General features: G+C 39.2%; 1 protein-coding gene across 4 annotated transcripts in view; it reads left to right on the plus strand.

Moving 5' to 3' along the window:
- Positions 1 to 20654, plus strand: part of TUSC3 (tumor suppressor candidate 3) — a 312072-nt gene that overhangs the window by 153828 nt on the left and 137590 nt on the right. For all 4 annotated transcript variants that reach the window (XR_008445222.1, XM_054030984.1, XM_054030985.1 and 1 more), the window contains exon 6: positions 8132 to 8221. Coding sequence is in view for 3 of the 4 variants with exons in the window: in XM_054030984.1 (XP_053886959.1) it covers positions 8132 to 8221 (90 nt within the window). In the remaining variant the exon portion in view is untranslated. The remainder of the gene's footprint in view (positions 1 to 8131; positions 8222 to 20654) is intronic.

Raw genomic sequence — 20654 nt, forward strand, 5'->3', positions numbered from 1 at the left:
GGGACCCCTGCTCCTAACTTCCCTCCAGAACCCCACCCTCTACCTAAGACTCCCTGTTCCTTGTCCCCTAACTGCCCCCTCCTAAGACCCCCCCCCAACTGCCCACCAGGACCCTACCCCCTACCTGTACCCTGACTGCCCAAAACTTTCTCCACTCCCCTCCAAAAGCCCCCACCCGTTTCTTGACTGCCCCATCCAGAACCTCCCTGTCCCTTCTCCTGCCCCCCTTACCCTGCTGCTCAGAACAGGGTGTTGGGCTCTGTGCGAGCCGGACACGTGGCTAAGCTCCCCAGCACAACAAAACCCGGTCCCTGGCCCTGCACAACAAAACCCGGTCCCTGGCCCGGACCGGGTTGCAGGGGAGAGCTGCCCTTGTATCAGCACAAAGTGCTCTCGCTCCCGTTTTGCTACGCTGCATGGCAGTAACCGCTCCCAGTTGCAAAAGGGGAGGGCTGCACTTTGTGCTGAGACACTTGCTCAGAATGCAGGGCGGAGCTCCTCTCCAGCTGCTCCGGAGTCCAGCCCGGGACTTTCCTGCAGCCCTCCCAGCCGCTCCGGGGGAGGGGGGAAATCCCGGACATTGTGAGTGCTTTACAAATTCCCCCCGGACGCTATTTTTAGCACAAAAAGGAGGACATGTCCGGGTAAATCCGGACGAATGGTAACCCTACTCCAACAATATCACAGACCAAGCTAACTCAGCTTGCCAAGCTCCCAAGTGTCTCAGCTGTCTGCTGCCGCAACTAGGCTCTAAGCGTCTTTTCTTCCTTAAGTGGCATGTAGCAAGCAGTAAGTGAAAGGAATTAGTGGAGGGGAGGTTCCCGAGAGTCCAAAATGGGCAGGGCTATACCTAAGGCTGCTGCTGGGAAAGTTTGCCAAAGGAGAGTCCCAGGTCTGCTGGAGCTTAGTATAGGTATGTTCCCAGCTGACCAGCACTTAGAGCCTTCAAGGGAAAAACAGCCCTGACCTCCTTCTCCTCTTGCTAAACTGTCCTGGTTCCATTTTGACAGAGTTCCTAAGATGCACAAGAGGCAGACATGTTGCATACAAATTGTTCCACAGATGGACGAGAATGCAAATATAAATGTGTAAGACAAATCACAAATTACTGTGTTATTCAGTGGGAGGGAGGAAGCTATAATTCTGGCACAGACCTATGGATGATAATGGAGAGTAAATCAGATAAACCCTTAGGTGTGTTTGAAAATCCTATCTGCAAGATTGTACAGCCATATAGAAACAAAGAGGCCAATGTGATTTGGAGCTACATAATCAGAAGTATCAAATATAAATGTATAATATTTATAAACATTAAGAGTGTGCTTGGAATATAGTGTTCTGTTTGTATACTTTACAAAGTTTGAAGCATATAAACGCCAATGATAAAGAGAATTTAGTGACACATGGGTTGTAGCAGTAATGGGATGAATATAAAGGGCAAAATGAGCCTGAATATCAAGGAAAAAATTACTGAAAGTGAGATCCACAGGATTATTGAATGGTTAGTTAAGGGAAGGGTGGAAGCCTGTCTTTGGGACATTTAAACCTAGACTGGACAAAAAGCCCTAGAAAATACTGTAGAAAACAAAGCAACATTGATAAGGGACTAGATGATCTAAATATCTTTTCCATCTCAAATTTCTATGATACAGTTTCACAGTGAAACCATTTTATGCTTACATTTATGTTTATCAGATTTTTCACTCATTGCTTCAGATTTATCGATGAATGATTAACAATACTTATTCAATAGGATAAGCACATTAAGCATCCTGGGTGTTGTAAAATATTCTAGACATTCTAACATTGGAGTCAAGCTTTAAGTTGCCATGGCTTACCTGTGCAAGCCAAAATTCCCTGCTTGGGGAAGAAAAAGTGAAGGAAAAGTGATATTTTAGTCTATACAGAAAGAAGATCTGATAGGCTTGTACAGTATTCTACTAAACATTGTTCTCCTGAAATTCATGACCCTTATTGTGTTGTTTCTGATGTTGTATAATAGCCCCGTGCTACCTCATTTTTGTGTACATAAGTCAAGGCTACAAGATTTAATTATTTCAAAATTCTGGCTTTGACCCCCCCAATAATGCTTTTGCCAAGATTTATATTTGTAGGCTATGCATCCATTTTCCCTAGAAATGGTCTGTAAAGTGAGACTTTACATAGTCTGCAGCAGACTGGGGATAGTCTTGCCTGGTTATTTGTCAGATTCAGTCCTTGATAGGTAACAAAGAAACATTTTGAATCATTCAGCTCTTAAATTAAACCCAGTACTGTGTCAACTTAGTTTTTATTAAGAGAGAATAAATTTTAATTTTAATTGGAAATAAAACAGATGAAAAGAAACAAAACATCCACATTCTTCCATTGGAATCTGTTCAGGGAGTGGATCCCCCTTGAGTGGCTCTTCTCCCTCGCGGATGCACCACCTTCTTCCTCATTTGGACCCCATAGAAGGCATTCTAAAGTCCTGGATACACACTGGAGGGAGAGGGCGGAGACTGGGTATACCAGGGAAAGAGTGGGCAGGCTAGGAGGCCGGCCATGGGAATGGATAATCCAGAGCATAGTGCATTGAAATGTAAATTTCATTATTGAGAGAGGCCATTTGGGTGAACCATCATTTTATTAATATTTCCTCATTTAATAAATTTAGTTCAGTTATTGTGAATACGTTGGTCAACATTTGAAGAAAAAATTACCCTATGGACTTCTTTCTGTTGGAAATTACTACATTGTGAGGAGGTATATTTCTATATTTATATAACAGAGTTAAGAAGGACTAGAGATCTGTGGTTTAGCTTTCAGTTGAGAGATTTGTTAAGAAAAATTTAAAATATAAAAATATTTTACTCTATATAAATTGAATTATACTGTCCTCCAATGTCTTTCTCACCCCCCTTTTGTGTTCTTATCTTCAATCTCAACTTCCTTGTTATCTTAATGTCTTAAAAACATCTGCTAGCTCCTGCATGACTCATCAGAGGAATCACAATAGAAATCCCTCCGCAGGCTGCATTAGCAAGACATGAAAATAACTGTTGATTCTCTTTCTTCAGCAATAGAAACATAGTGCCCCCCTGACTTCAACGTCTGATACAGAGAGGTGCTGAGCACCGGAAACTGGATTAAGTGCTGTTAGGACTTAATTAATAGCAATAAACTTTGGTTTGATATATTTTATCAATTTGTAGATATAAATGTATATGAAAAAGCCCTTCACAAACCTAAGATTATTAGCAAAAATGTGGCTCTTATTTATTTTGGCTAAACATTTTTAAAGTGTATTATGTTCCGTTACGACTCCCCTGAACCAGTCTTATATTTTAAGGCCCAGATCCTGCATGTTTTTAACTTTAAGTACTGTGAGTAGCACTGCTGAAGTCAGTGACAGAGTGAGGGTCTAATTCCTTGTTGAGCTTGCTGCTTTAATTCTTGTAGAATGTTATTATGTCCTCTTATTTAATCATTGTCATTCAGCCAAGCTATACATATTTAGGTCGTGTGCAGAATGTCCATGCTGAGAACATAGGAAACATGTTTAGACTTTACAAATTTTCCCTTTCTATTGCTCTGTTTTCTTGTTAATCCAAGGAGCAATGCTGGACTATCTTCTTTTTCTCTTTTTATATAGCGTCAGTGATTACTGATATGGCAATGATTTTTATTCTGTAGATTCTGAAGCATTGCCTTCTGCAAGAAGTAATGCACATTATTACATTTTTTCTTAGATTCCAAGCGTAACTTCACAAGTCTCTTCCTATAGGGAATTTCATTTTTCTATAGACTCCATCATAGTTCTTTGTCTCAGGTATGTAAATCAGAGTTCCATAGGAGATTTATCTAATTATTTCTGAAAATAGGGATGGAGCTTTCTTTCCGGAATGTTTGTGGTGGCAAGTCTTTCCATAGCATTGCATAAACCTGGAACCAAAGATGTTTGCTAAGCACTTGCCTAAAATCTGTTGTACTAGGTAAGAGATTGAGGTGACTTGAAGAAAACTTGCATATTTTTCTAAGGGCTCGTGTACACTTACAGCACTATAGCATTGCAGCTGTGCTACTGTAGCACTTAGTGAAGACACTACCTATGCCAATGGGAGAGCTTCTTCTGTCAGTGTAGGTTGTCCATCTCCCTGAGAGGCAGCAGCTATGTCGACAGGAGAAGCACTCCCACTGACATAGCACTATCAACACTTGAGGTTAGGTCAGTATGTGACACTGCACCCCATATTCGTCATAGTAATATTATTATGATATGATTATGGTATAATTATGATGCATTTTGTACAAGATGGGTCATGTAAGGTGTCATTGGAAAGTTATGATTTGCTGAATATGATTATTCTGTGTGAATGCATGTATCATTTTTGTATCTGAAGTTATAAATATTGACTATGTACCTGTTATATCTGTATTTCAAATGTGACGCCCACTGGCAAAATGCTTCCAGCCTAAATGGCTGGTTATGAAGGACTATTCAGAGTAATGGGTCATTAGGAAAAAACAATAGGCCTTAGAAGAAGCTTATCCCCACCTGGTGAGCCTTCCTGACAGCCTATAAGTAAAGGCTAAATTTTCCATACCCCTGAGCAATATAGTTATACTGATATTTTTTAGTGTAGACTAGGCCTAAGAGTGGTAAGAAATTTACCGTGACCCCTGCTACTGACATGGAATCGTAGAAATGTAGCATTGGAAGGGATCTTGATAAGTCATCTACTCTAGTCCCCTGGGGTTTTGTCTAACCTGTTCTTAAAAATCTCCAATGATGGAGATTCTACAACCTCCCTAGATAATTTGTGACAGTGCTTACCTACCCTGTCAGTTAGGAATTTTTTTCCTAGTATCTAACCAAATTTTTTCTTGCTGAAATTTAAGCCCATTACTTCGATCCTGTCCTCAGTGGATAAAGAGAACAATTTATCACTCTAATCTTTATAACAACATTTTACATACTTGAAGACTATTATCATGTCCGTCCTCAGTCTTCTCTTCTCCAGACTAAACAAACATTGTTTTTTCAATCTCATGTTTTCTAGACCTTCAGTCATTTTTGTTGCTCTCCTCTGGACTTCCTTTATTTGTCCACATCTTTCCCAAAGTGTGGTTTCCAGAACTGGACACCAGGGCCGGCTCCAGCATTTCTGCCGCCCCAAGCGGAAGAAAAAAAAAAAAGCCACAATCGGCAGCGGCAGTTCAGCGGCAGGTCCTTCGCTCCTAGAGTGAGGGGCCTGCCGCCCCCGAATTGCCGCAGGTGCCGCCCCTTTCCCTTGGCCATCCCAAGCACCTGCTTGTTAAGCTGGTGCCTGGAGCCGGCCCTGTTGGACACAATACACTACTTGAGGCCTTGTCAGTGCTGAGTAGAGTGGAAGAATTACTTCTTGTGTCTTGTTCCTGCTTCTACACCTGAGAATGATGTTCACTTTTTTTTCAGCAGTATTATATTATATTTAGTTTGTGATCCACAGTAACACCCAGATTCTTTTCTGCAGTACTCCCTCCTAGATTTTTATTTCTCATTTTGTATTTGTGTGATTGATTATTCCTCCTAAGTACAGTACTTTGCATTTGTCCTTATCAAATTTCATCCTATTTATTTCAGACCATTTCTCCAGTTTTTCAAGATCATTTTGAAGTCTAATCCTGTCCTCCAAAGTGCTTGCAACCCCTTCCAGCTTGGTATTGTCCACAAACTTTATAAGTGTACTCTCTGTGCTATTATGCAAATCATTTATGAAGATATTGAATAGAACCAGAGCCAGGACAGATCCCTGGGGGACTCCACTCAATATGCGGCTTCAGGTTGACTATGAACCATTGATAACTATTCTTAGAGTGTGGTTTTTAATCCAATTGTGCACTCACTTTATAGTAGGTTTGTCTAGGCTATATTTCCGTAGTTTGTGTATGAGACGGTCACGTGCAACAGTATCAAAGGCCTTACTAAAGTCAAGATATAACACATGTACTGCTTCCCCCCCCACCTACAAAGCTTGCTAGGTATCAAAGAAGGATATTAGGTTGGTTTGACCAAATTTGTTCTTAACAAATCCATGTTGACTATTACTTATCCCCTTATTATCTTCTAGGTGCTTACAAATTGATTGTTTGAGTAGTTGCTCCATTATCTTTCCAGGTACACCTCTACCCCGATATAACGCTGTCCTCGGAAGCTAAAAAATCTTACTGCATTATAGGAGAAACCGTGTTATATAGAACTTGCTTTGATCCGCCGGACTGCGCAGCTCCGCCCTCCTCCCCCCCCCGCCCCCCGGAGCGCTGCTTTACCGCGTTATATCTGAATTCATGTTATATCAGGTCATGTTATATCGGGGTAGAGGTGTACCAAAGTTAATTTGACTTGTCTGTATTTCCCTGGGTTATCCTTTTCCCCCTCTTATAGCTAGATACTATATTTGTCCTATTCAGTAGGGCCTGCTGACTTTAAGACATTCAGCTTGTCTAAGTAATTTTTAACTTGTTCTTTCCCTATTTTAGCCTCAGCTCCTACCCCATTTGCACTGATGTTCACTATGTTAGTAGTCAGATCACTGCTAAGCTTTTTGGTGAAAAGCTGACACAGAAGGGGCATGTAACACTTGGCCATTGCTGCATTTTCTGTTATTGTCTTTACCTCCTCACTGAGTAATGGGCCTGCTCTGTCTTCCTTTTGCTTCCAATGTATTTGTAAAATGTTTTTTTGTTATACTTTATGCCTCTAGCTAGTTTAATCTTGTTTTGTGCCTTGGCCTTTCTAATTTTGTCCCTACATGCATGTGTTTTTTTTAATACTGAACCTTCATAATTTGACCTAGCTTCCACTTTTTGTATGACTCTCTTTTGAGTCTCAAGTCATTGAAGATCTCCTGGTTAAGCCAGGGTCATCTCCCTATTTGTCAAATCTAGGACAGGCTCTGACCTAGTCACTTCCTCCACTTTCTGTAATGACAAGTTGTCTGGAATACATTCCAAGAACTTGTTGGAAAATCTGTGTTCTGATGTGTTATTTTCCCAACACATGTCTGGGTAGCTGAATTGCCCCATCACCACCAAGTCCTCTGCTTTGGATAATTTTCTAAGTTGTTTAAAAAAAAGTCTCATCCACCTCTTCGTCCTGGTTAGGTGGTCTGTAGTAGATCCCTATGATGACATCACTCTTGTTTTTTACCCTTTTATCCTTACCCAGAGACTTTCAACAGGTCTGCCTCCCACTTCTATCTTGATCTCAGTGCAGGTGTATACATTCTTGATATACAAGACAACACCTCCTCTGTTTATTCTCTGCCTGTCCTTCCTGAACAAGTATACCCTTCTATACCAATATTTTACCCTTGTGAATTATCCCACCAAGTCTCTATGATGCCAATTATGTTGTAATTCTGATTATTTGCTAGTATTTATAGTTCTTCCTGTTTATTCCCCATACTCCTTGCATTATTATACAGCATCAAAGATGTTCATTAGATTTTCCCCACAATATTCCCCTCCATATTGTCTTTCCTTTTCCCCTACTATAATTTGCCCATTTTCCTTCCCCAGACTCTGACCCTTCATCCAGATCTCCATGTTCTGGAATTTCCTGTGTGCTTTTGTCTCCTGCTCCCATCAAACTTACCTTAAAGCCTCCCTCGATGGGATAGCCAGTCTGTATCAGAGCTATTCTTCCCATTCCTGGCTAGGTGGCCCCCATCTCTGTTCAGCAGTCCTTCTTCTTGGAACAGCATCTCTTGGTCAAGGAACCTGATGCTTTCCTAGTGACATGCACATTCTTTGTGTACAACCATATATATGTGGGAAAATAAGACTATTAGATGTACAATTTTCTAAAGCTCTGTTTTGGTCTGAATCTGATCCCATTGAAGTCAATGGGAGTTTCTACCATTGACTTCGCTGTAAGCAGAATTATGCCATCATTGAATACTTCTGAAAATCCTATCCTAAGCTTCTAATCCTATCTAAGGATAGGATTTTCTAATAATTCTGCAACTGTTTTGTTTGGGCATGCCCAGTGAAACAAACCTATTCAGTTTCAGTGCCCAAAACAAAATTAGGCCCAGTGAATTTAATATAGAATGATCTGGCTTTACACCTTTGTCTTCTAAGTTTCATATTTTCTCCTGTTTTTCAGTGCGTTGTGTTTGCTATGACTTCTGGTCAAATGTGGAATCATATCCGGGGACCTCCATATGCTCATAAGAATCCTCAGAATGGACAAGTGGTGAGTGAATTTTTTGCATCAGTATCTAAATTGACTTGATTGCCACAGAGTTCTGCAAATCTAAAGTACAGTGGGAAAATGGATCAGGATCACAATTCAGGAAACGTGAATATTGCCTATTGTGGAGTTTAACGGTTAGATTTTCAAAAGCACGCTGCACCCAACAGCTCCCATTTGGACACCTAAGTAGCCGTGTCTTCAAAACATCTTAGCTTCTATTTGTGCACCTAAGCAAAATGGTTGGATTTTCAAAGGCACTCAACACCAAGCAGCTCCTGCTGATCACAGATAAATAAATGATATGTTTTTTTGTAGGGATGTGCTAAGTAATAAGATTAAAATGTAAACTAGTCTGAACTTTCACTTATTCTTCAAGCTCAGCTCAGAAAACTGTCAACTTCCTATGAGCTGAGATCTGCCATCATTGCTGCTATGTATCCCTGCTACTGTGGTCAGAAATAAAATGCTCATAGGAGAGGGAAAACACATTTCCAAACTACTCCCCAATATGCACATTGATTTGCTGAGAAGGGGGAGCAAAGCCCCCTGACTTCACCTTTGAGAAGGTGCCAACGGGTGATGAAAAGGTGGCCCAGGTTATTATCCATCATTTTGAGTATTTGCCACTGCCAAAAAGTCATTGGAGTGGAAGCTTACAAGGCTTGCAAAAACTTTGGCAAATGTCCACCTTTTTTCCTACTTAATGGAACTTCTAACCATTTTCAGGTTTCCCCATTGCTAGTTCACCTTGCCTGTTGTTTAGGCCTAAAAGAATAAATCCTCTCTATTTCTTTTGATGCTTCATATCCTAATTGGAGTAGCAGAAAGTGATGGCTTGAATTTGATTACTGACCCACAGTGTATGAGGATTATAGCAGGAGATTGATGACATAAAATGACGTGATTCAGTCTGGTGCTTTGTTATGCAGAACTAGATCCAATAAAGTGATAAATAATGTCAGTAAAACATTGTGATTAGAAGGGTTTAGAATTTTTCATTAGTGCCTTGGAGTATTTAATGTATAATGTCTTCCTACAGAGTGACAGAAAGGTGAAAGATGTCAGAGAAAAGACACTGTCCTAAACAATTTCTTCATATCTAGTTTCATACATATCATCCTTCTTAAAGACTAATTTCTGCTGTGCTGCCTACACTGAAGCTAGTTGAGTTATATAAAAAAATGCCGACATTATTCCACTTTCCATAAATTTTGTCATCTCAACTGTCTTCAGATTGTGAGCTCCTCAGACTAGGGCTGTCCCTTCTTGAGTATCTGGGAAGCTGGAACGTGAGTCAAGAGACCTAAATTCTATTCCCAACTCCGTCGTTGATCTGTTGTGTTACTTTCAACAAGTCACTTCCTCTCTCAGTGCCTCTCTCCTGCCTCTCACCCTTAGTCCATATTTTTTATTTAGACTATAGGCTCTTTGAGGCCATGACTGTCTCATTATGATTTTATAAAATGCTTAACACAAATAATACGTTTTAGTTTCTGAGATGTCAAGAAGGATTTGGACACAGGCTACTAGTGGTCTAGTTTGTGAACTATTGACCAATGTAATTAGGGGTCAAAGCAAATTTCAGTTCATAACTGGTAGATAGATCATCATTTTCAGAAGTCTGATATAGGACTTATCAAATATTAAACTAGAAGTTTAGTGATATTTGATATACCTGGGCATATTTTACTGGGTTTTTTTTTCAGATAATAGTATTGTACATTTTTAAAGTCACACCCTCAAGGCTTTAGTTACATATATTTTAAGTTGGAGTCATAACAAATATATACAGTAGCTTTTCTGTGATATTTATGTGGCCTCTTTGTTAATGCATAATAGCACTACTTGGTACTTTATCACAATTGTTAATCTGTACATCTTGATTATGTTTACAAACATGAGTAAGCAACATTATCCTTGGATACATGAGAGATATGGATAAGTTACATCCTAAATTTATTAAATTTTGTGTTCAAATTTGTTCTCACTTTTGTGCATATAATACACTGGATACATAAGTATGACCCAACTGTGTGCTCATGTGTGTATCAGTTGTTGCATGCACACTCTTGAAAAGGCATATAAAGGCTTAGTAGTTTTAATGTGAGATTTAAATCCTCTACGATTGAAGGGATTCTCTGCTTTTGTGGCTGGAATCAAGGTTGATGCATAGTGCATGTTTTCACAAGTCCTGCTTAGCCTGAGATGCACCACACTTTTAAAGAGAGCATTCTATCTTTAAAGCCCTCCATGGATACAAAATTAGTATCCACATCTGATCCACAGTCCGCAAACATGGATATCTGTGGATTTGCAGGGCTCTATCTTTATGTCAACTGTACGTTTATGAGGCCAAAAATATTTACTGCTGATGGTTGAGATATTGTTGAGCTGCACTTCCCAGATGTTGTGGGTCTGACCATTTGTGGGATCAGGTGGGATTTTTTCTCCCTTGGGGCCAAATTGGCAGGCTGTCGGGGAAGGGGGAGCTGTTCACCTTCCTTGCAGCATCATGGAGGCACAGTTTCAGGTTAAAAGGAGTGTGAATAGTGATTTTTAAGGTTAGAAAGAGATATAGAAATGTTTTGGTTTATCTCAACTTGAAGCTGGTGTTCAGTGTAGATAAAGGGCTGAAAGAGTCAGCTCCCAGAGAGAAGTGTATATAGGAGGCCAAGGATATGGCTGGTGGATCTTTTTTGTGAAGACTGTGAAGTCATGGAGAAATCTTAAGCCTTTGCAGACTGAGGTACCTGCATACCACCTTGTTGGAGAAGGGTGAGCAGATTCAGAGATGAACTGAGTGTTAGGGGCAAGGCTGAAGAGGACCAACCCTGAATTGCTGGTTATATGGTATCAGGCCATTTAACCCCCCGTTGGACTCAGTTAAATGCAGGGAGATAGTACAAGTTCAGTCAATAAGTTACAGCCTGTTTTAAATCCATCTCTTTGTTTCATTCACTTCCCTGTTCTGATCAATGGTAAATATTGGCACCCATTTCACTTTCCACCTATGATAGGTGCTTATCTTCTTTACGGTTTTGATGGAACTGCTTGATTTTTGTGCTTGTGTATTCACTCTGACTCATGCGAAAGGCTGCAGGATGAAATATAGGATTTTGAAGACTACATCATAAATTATTATCAGTGATGTCCCTTCGCTGTAAACTTGTTTAGGTCTGATAAAAGGGATGGTTTAGGTGCTTTAAATCCCAAGGATTGCATTATAGATAATTATAATGGAATACATGTTCCTGCCCTTCTTTCCTCATTCAACCAAACTCCTCTGTACAGCTTTTTCTACAGCTACCCTTTCATAGCACCCTATTAGTCTGTAAGTACAAATACTTGATATATTTTTGAAAACTGACTTCTGTTTACTTTTACACAAAATAAGTTTTAGTAAATTGAATGTACATGTAAATTAACATAGTACAACATAATGTAAGGAAAATCAATAACTAGAGCTGTGTGATGCTGGGATTGGTTTGCAAGTTTATTTGGCACAATTTAGATGTTGTCTAGTCTGGCACCAGTCAAGTGCTAATGGTCCACTTAACAGTATGATACATCAAAACACCACTCATTATCAGATTGCTTAAGAAGAGTATTCAATACCACAAAGACATGGGATGTAAAATGAATATTTTTGTAATGGAAACAATTTTGCTCTGTTCATTTTATTCAGTGAATCCAAAGATTTATCAAGGATACACCCTTTAACTTAGACAACTTCATTTTACATTGTACAAACTAAAGCTTTCAACATCTCTCAATCATTTTTAATTATTATAGGCTGGCTAGATGTGGTATGTAGTTTAGCAGATTACAATCCCCTAGATGGAAGAATAATGTATACCACCTCAAAAATAGTTGAGTGTGTGTGCCTCAGAATCAATTGGAAACAAGCACAGTTTCTGTTTCAAGCATGTTTTCTTATAGATTCCATCATTCCGAGACAGATTTATATGAAGGCCTGTGGCCTCAAGCAGCCTCTTTCTTAGTGTGTACCTGTAGGCAGCAGGTCTGAGAGCCATTGCTTCTTGTTTTCCATTTTCCATTTCATTACTATAGCATGGTGTAGTTTGTAGTTATTATTCAAATGAATAAAAACTTTTAAAAAACTTCTTTCTGTAGTCCATGCTGTTTCAGATCGGCAGTTCTCTGTATATGTATCGGTTCAGTCATGGATTTTTTTCTGACTCTGGTCTAGTTCATTGGACTAGCCCTCTAGCTAACTTATGTGGTTCCATGATAGTTGGAACTACTTGAAGCCATGACTAATAGCTGCCCACGAGAGTCAAATAAAAAAAATTGCAAAATATCTGTGATGGACCAAATTACCTGTTTTTTTAAACACCTCTGGGAAGGCATATTCAGACTTTATCTTTGTCATGAGTAAGCATTGGTTGAGGCAATCCTTAATGCAGGCTTTAAAAGTCCAGCTGATGAGGACTGTATCTTTCTTTATTTGATCACTTCCATGTTTATTTCATATTTCCAAAGCTATGTGATTTGGGATAGAGGCAGAGCTGTTATCAGACACATTTACAAAATCACTTGCATTCTAACCCCATTTTAAATCCTTCATAACTTTCTGAATCTTCACCTTTCAGGCTGAAATTTTCCAGGCTTCTTGTCTGACAAAGATGACTTTGGAAGGAAAGGATAGCATGTGGAGGTGGGATTTTGAACAAAATTTGTCGTGAGTTTTAAAAGCAAGGAAAGTGAGGGAAGAAATAATTTCTCCATTGTGTTTGTAACATAGCCCTGTTGGCACAGCTGCTGCAAGTAAAAAGCCCACTAAACATCCACAAAGTCATTTCATTGTCCTTCAGATCTCTCTCTGATGCTGTCTAAGGGGCATCTACACTAACATAGTCACCACTTTTACAAAACTGTGATAAATCTTGTACAAAGTATTCCTTGTGAGGTCTCATTGGAAAAGTTGTAATCTCCTGAGTATTATTATCTGGTTATACTTTGTATATCGACATTGTGTGTGGAATTATGAGATTTTGCTATATGTTTGTTACTCAAACATGTTGTGAGTCTGAGATATGCCCACAGATCAGCTCTTCAGGAATAAAAAAGGAACTGTAAACAAAAGCCTCATCTCCAAAGACACCTCAAATGGCATATGCATAGAATGTGCAAGCAAAAATTTGCAATTCGTATAAAGAACTGATGACAAAGTATGTATGTAATGGAACTGCTTGACCCCATGGCACAGGATTTTTCCAGCAATAAGAGTCAAAATATAAAGAAGGAGAACAAAGGCCACCGGTCACCTCTTTCCTATCCCATCTCTGAACTGGTGAATTCTGACAGGGGAAACTATTTGGGCAATCAAGAGAGACTTATATAAAACTAGCAGATTTAACATCCCTGCTATCATTTTGGAATACATACTTTGATCCAACTGTAATGTCTTTTATTTGCTTTAACATTTTAGTAACTCTCATTTCTTTTTCTTAGTTAATACATCTTTAGTTAGTTTGCTAAATGATTCACTGCAGTGTTGTCTTTGGAGTAAGGTCCTAAGCATCCATTGACCTGGGTAAGTGACTGACCCCTTAGCACTGGAAAAACCTAATGTGTGGTGATTTTTGGTTTTAATAACCTGTCATCACAGAAGTCCAGTTTGTCTGGGTGGCAATATGGACTGGAGTGTTTAAGAGGACTGTCTGTGGCTCCATTTTTAAGATAGTATAGCGATCCAGGAGCACACATTTGTCTAGTTAAATCTAATTATAGGATATACCACCAAGGATGGGCGTGTCTTCCCAGTTTTTTCAGTCTGACCTGAGATAGGCCCTCTCAGCTGTAACCCAGACCAAACATGACGACACCATCCTTAAAACTCTCCTTTGCCATGGCACCTACAAAGAAAAATGGGTAGGCAGCTGGTGTGCTGAGACCACTGCCTGTCATGTTGACCATTTTTATCTCATTGCTTCCTTGTGCTCCTCCATCTATTTGTATCCACCTGTTGTCTTTTGTCTTATATTTTGATTGTAAGATTTTAGGGCAGGTATGATTTTTTATTATGTATTTGTACAGTGCAGTGCAATGGGAGCATGACTGCAGCTCCTAGGTGCTACTGCGAATCAGATAATACAAATAATAGATTTTGGTATGAAAATAGACTGTGCTACTACTTATTTGAGTGGCAGGATTGTGGCCTATATTATATTTTTGAAGTCTTGTTTCAGTACATTTCTTACACAGAATCGCTCTATTTTATATTTTGCATGTGACCTGCCCTCTAACAATCTTCAAATTAAAATATGGTTTTCTGAGTCCTGGATGTACTTTCTTTAAATACCATCAGACTCTGAGTCAGACTATATACAGAATTTATAACTGTCTCTTACTGATTTAAATGTTTAATTAGACATTTGTTACTGATATGATATGTACAAGTAAATGTACAAGTAAATGGAAAATTGAGCTTTTCCAAAACCTTGGCAATCAAAAGTATGTGTTCCCTGATGACATGATGTTAACAAAGAGGATCTTCTGCAGCTTACTGTAAAAGACCCCTCTTCTGATTTCCAGATGTTGCCACCTGTTTTAATCAGGGTGGATTTGATTTAAATCAAATCGATTTAATCACTAGTCAGGAAGACTCGATTTAATCATGGTTTTCTATATAAAGGTGCATTCTTGTTGGTTGTTATAACCTTAATACATATTCTTCAGAACTCAGAAATAGATGTAGGTTTCATTTTTAGAAGGTACACACTATACATTTTTAAACAGTGATTTATTTTGAAAAATTTTCAGATTAGTTTTAGAGCTGTATCAGAAAATGAATGATTGTTTGGTTATTTCATTTACCAAAGGTAATTGAAGCAGATATTTATGAAGTCACTGGGAGGTGAACTATCTCCAGTTCAACAGGCTAATGATTAATATTTGGAGGATTTTCTTGCCATGCTGTATTAGGAGGAGAACATCACCAGACAGACATTTAAATTGTTTTATTTAACTAAAACAACGTTAAGTATTCTGTATTTTATTCTTCAACAGCAAACATATAATATTTTAACAAAACAAGCAAATGTCCCTTGCTTCTCACATTTATCTCCAGACTTCTTTTCCTTGTCCAGATCTATTCCACCCCCAACAATCTTCTATTCATTGAACTTTTTGCACTTTTAGAGAGAGGTAAGGGATTGACTCTGTGTACACAAATTTGCAGTGGGACAATAGAGTTGAGGTCTGTTATTTTTTACCTCTATATATTATTTATTTATTTAAAACATTTTTGCTGTTAACAAGCATGTTACCTCTGGGGAGACAAATCCACAGTTTGAGCACTGCAAAACTAAACATCTCTGATGGTGTCTTCTAGACTGAGCACTGAGTCCTATTGGGTAGATAGAAAGATTAACCTAAATAATCTATACAGAAGCCTGTGGAACCCCATAAAATTGGGTCCCTAATCCATGAACTATTGGAACTCATTTACAAAACTTTTCTTAAACAATATGAATATATTGTCTCATACTGTAGAATTAGAATTTATAATCCCTATTCCATGATGAGATATCGTTGCGCTATAATGTATCTTAATTAAAACTATCTTTTAGATAGGTTTTTTCCTCAAAAAGCATTTGATCAAAAAATCCGATCTAAATAAAAAAATCTAATTAAAACAAAAAATTTTTTTTAAATCATTGATTTTTATCCACCCTGGTTTTAACTCAATTGTTTCCCTCTATAGAACAGAAGGTAGCAGAAATTAGAATATTTTTCAGTCATAATGCACTCTCATATCTTCCTCTGGATGGTATAATATTGGTGTCCATGACAGCTACCGTTATGTCAAACTGAATTGGAGAAAAGTAATGCAGTTCATAACTACTTATAAACTGTTACTTGCCTCACATATCACCACAGACGATTCATTGTACTTGTCATTATTTAAAATGACAACTTCATTTCTCTTTAAATTCCCATCTTTAAAGAGACTAAGAGCTTTTGTCTGCTTCACTGAAAAGCACTATTTACCTTGCCAATAGCTTTCCTTAGTATCATCACAACTCTATCTTTACCTCACCTATTACCCTTACAATACTAAGCTTGCCTCCCCAAAGTACTCTAATTCTGCACACATTATTTTGTATGACATTTTCAACCATCTTTTAGTGTCTTTAAGACTGTGATCATAATGTAGAATACTACCCTCACTTAATTTTGTGATGTATTATTAGAAACTTTCTCAAACTTCTCTGTTGTGTTATTGAATATTTCTGAAAGTAAATGTTAAGGGCCTGTTTGTGTGACCCTTACTCATGTTGGGTAGTAGTCTTTTTTTTTTTTTAATAGTCACACAAATTTAAGCTTATTCTAGTATTTGGTCTTATGTAAGGGCTGGTCTACATTGGGGAGGGGATAAATCTAACATACGCAACTTCAGCTACGAGAATAACGTAGCTGAAGTCGATGTATCTTAGATCGATTTACCTTGCGTCCTCGCGGCGTGGGATCGATGGCCGCGGCTCCCCGGTCAACTTCGCTTCCGCCTCTCGCTCTGGTGGAGTTCCGGAGTCGACGGGGAGTGCGTTCAGGGATAGATTTATCGTGTCTAGATGAGACGCGATAAATCGATCCCTGATAGATCGATTACTACCCGCCAATCCGGCGGGTAGTGAAGACGTACCCTAAGGGTGGAGGAATCTGGCCAGCAATGTCTACTGTAGAAAATAGAACCATAGATTAGGTGTCTTCTTGTGGTACTTCCTTCAGCAGCTATTCAGTAGTGCTTTTCAGTTCTGTTTTGAGAGCTTCTGTTTAGGGTCATTCACTCTAGTCTTTTGTCTTGGCAATTGTTCTCTACATCAGTGTTCCATTTTTGGAGTTCCTCTGTACCTTTTGCCACAATATTTCTTGTAGGATTGGATGCAGATCTGTGTGACATTGAGCTCTGTCACTATTTTATCTGAATCAGATGGTGCCATCAGGTGTCTTATTGGTGTCTGATTAAGAATGGTCCATGGATGAGCATTAGCTGTCTGAAGGTCAGTAAGAGATGGTGGAGTTCATTTCAGGTCTCTTAATTAAGAGTGTACACTTGCCAGTGATTATGTGATTTTATAACATGGCAATCTTATTAGATTTTAAGCTGCTTTTAGATAATCATTTAATAGGAATAGCTTGGACTGATTTCATTTATATATGTTCAGGAGATTTTGACTTTTCAGTGGTTTGGAAGCAACTTATACCATTATCCTTGTCTTTATTGCATCAAAATTAGTCTTCTGCAATGTACCCTACATGAGACTACACCTTAAAACTATTTGAAACCTTAGTGTAGTGCAGAATTGGGCAGCCTGCCCTTGTTCTGAAGCAGTCTGGATTAGTGATCTCCATAGCATACTGTAAAGCCCATGAATTTCCTTGTATGTGTGGGGAGGATTGAGAGATCTGGAAGGAAAGTGAGAGAGGGTGGGATGTGATTATTTTATTGTCAGATGGCGTTTTTCTTACACAGCTTGATGCTGTTGTGAATTGGTTATCGGTAGGTATTTTGTATGGCATATGTATTTTAAAAGCTTGTTAAAGTTTTTAGAGCATAAGAGTTCATGGGTAGGTTCATCAATGACTATTAGTCAAGATGGTCAGGGACTCAACCCCATGCTTTGGGCGTTCCTAAACCTAAAGCTGCCAGTAGCTGGGACTGGATGACGGGATAGATCACTTGACATTTCCTGGTTCTTGTCATTCCCTCTGAAGCACCTGACTGGTACTAGCCACTGTCAGAAGACCGGATATTGAGTTAGATGGACCATTGGTCTGACCCAGTATTGCCATTCTTATGTTCTTAGGATAGAATTTCGCCTTGGAGTTGCAATTTATGTCCATTTACTAAACCCCTAAAATATAACACCTTATTTTTGAACCATTTCAAAGAATGGCTTTTTCTTTCAAGCCAAGTAAATTATAATAGATCATATTGCTTTTTTTGCCTTCCACATATGTGGATAAATGTTTGAAGCATACAAAATACAGTTCAACATCATTGCAGTCTAAACACACATTAGATTTAATTATAACCGTATCAGAATATAAAATCAGTCCTGCCTCTGGCAGTGTAAAGGGGTAACAATTTGCGAGCACCTCCTTGGCCACTGTGTCTGTGGCAGGTGGGAGAACCTGGGGCTGCCCACTACTTTGGGTCCCAACCCTATGACTAGCAGCCACCTCCTGCTTCCTTCACTACTGTCTATTGCAGCATTCCCTGCGTTGTTTCCCACTCTGTCCCAACAGCTTCTTGGGTCCCTGGCTGGTTCCCTGTTTAAACAGGGTGTCTCCCAGGCCTTCTTGCCCAGAGAGTCCATAACAATCCCTGCCCTGTTCGCTCAAGACTCTTTCTCACAGGTGCCTTCACCTGGTGAGCTTCTAACAAGTCTCTGGCCCTTCTTATCAGCGCTCTCTCTCTTAGGCCTCTGTGCTTGGAGAGCTTCACAGTCCTTCCCCTGCTTAGGCAGAGTTTCTCCCCAGTCTCTGTACCTGTGAAATCTCCCAGCCTGCGACTGCTCTGTCCAGTTGCTGCAGTTTCCTCAGCCAGCCAGGAACTGCATCCCTCCCCCACTGGCTCCAGCCAGCAACCAATCTGTCCAGACCCTGTAATTCCTTTTATATGAGCCTTCTAACCTCTGATTGACTGCCTCCTCTGCAGACCACTTGGAGGACCCCACTCTACTGCCTTTTTGGGGGGCAGGATATGGTAGGACCGCAGGGCCTTCTGGAGGGTATCAAAGGGCCTGGTACATCCCATCACATACAGTGTTTGTAATGTACAATTATAAATTTTAGGTTGATATGGACACGTTTTGCTACCTTATTCATAAATAAAGATTATAGAGTGTGTTATCTTAACTTGCAAATTTAGCATCCAATTTTGCAATCCTTGCTCAGGTTCAATTATTATTTATATTCTAGTAGTTCCTAGGGGGATCAAGTCCCATTGTCATGCTCTCTGAGTAGTCCTATTTAATTCCAGATTGAATCCTGGATTTTGGTAATTGGTTGGTCTTTTTCTGTTTTTCTTGGATTACAGTTTCTTGCAGAAATAATGCATTTGTTCCAATATATAAATTACTTTACCGGTGATAAAATACAGTGCTTTGTTATAAGTGAGAAGTTGAGGATTTTTGGTTCTGTCTGTGTACAATAAAATTAATTTTCAATGACCACCAGAGCAGTGAGTTTATGATGAAGTTACTGTTAGTAAAGGCTTTTGCAACACTCCAGTTATAAACCTGTATTCTGATTGGCGCAAGAAAACTTTAGAAATCAGATTCAATATGTAAGATATTAAACTAACATAAAACAATGCCTCTGCATTTTAAGGATTAATATAGGAAATCAGCACATGGACAAACAGGCATCCATTATATGTAATGTAGTACAGGAAGAAAATGTAAAACTAACTTGTGTAAGAAGTCTGCTGCTTTTTTCTTTATTGTCTTCTAGAAGGGTCATTGTAAAGGGCATTTCAATAACACAATCTACTCGTAAAGAAAGATTGAGTAATATTCTTGTAGTCACAGAGAAATAACACCTTATCTTATACACCATACTATTTTAATGGGAAAAAAGCCAAGATTTCAGTGACAGAAATATGCTTGGATGAAGAGAGCTCATAGTTCAAAATGATCCCTCCATTCTTAAAACAATCAGCTCTCAAAAGATATATGCCATAAAAGCACAAGCCAGGACTACTATTTCTCTATGCTTATGCAGTCTTGAAATAAGAGCATTGCAGTTTTGGCCAGGTGAAGATAAAGCACATTCTGTATCATCCAAGACTTGATTTCAGACAAATAATCAGACAAGTAACCTGCCATGATTAAATCAAATGAAAAGGACACATTTTAATTACTACCTGTAACAATTTTAACCCAATTTAAATCACCCAATAATAGCATCAAGCACTGACAAGAAGATAAAAAATAAGTTGAGTGAAAATAGGCCTCTAGACACCATATTCAATTTCACTTGGAGGTAGAGCTACTGTTGCACAAAAAATCAAAAATGGGACTGCAGGATGTGGACATGGGAAGATGTGAAGGGGTTCACACACCACAGGAACACCTCCCTGTGGTCAGGCATAGTGTAGCAGCTTTCTCCCCATATAGCACTGTGATTGGGTGTACCTACCCCATACCGATTTAGCATGGGTTAATCACACTCTGTAGGCCAAGGAAGTCACACTTCTTCACCCCTGCTGGGCGTGTACCAACTGGAACCAGAGTATAAAAGGGAGTAGCTCAGATCAGTCTGGCCACTGATGAGAGCAGACGTGTGTTGCAGGATTTTGGACTTTGCTGAAGCTCCAGGACACAGAAACCAACTGGGTTGAGACTCCAGTGGACCCCAGCCGACGGCTGACAGAGGAGAGACAGCAGAGGCTGTAAGACTA

The sequence above is a fragment of the Malaclemys terrapin genome, chromosome 5, assembly GCF_027887155.1.
Source record: "Malaclemys terrapin pileata isolate rMalTer1 chromosome 5, rMalTer1.hap1, whole genome shotgun sequence".
Taxonomy (NCBI): domain Eukaryota; kingdom Metazoa; phylum Chordata; order Testudines; family Emydidae; genus Malaclemys; species Malaclemys terrapin.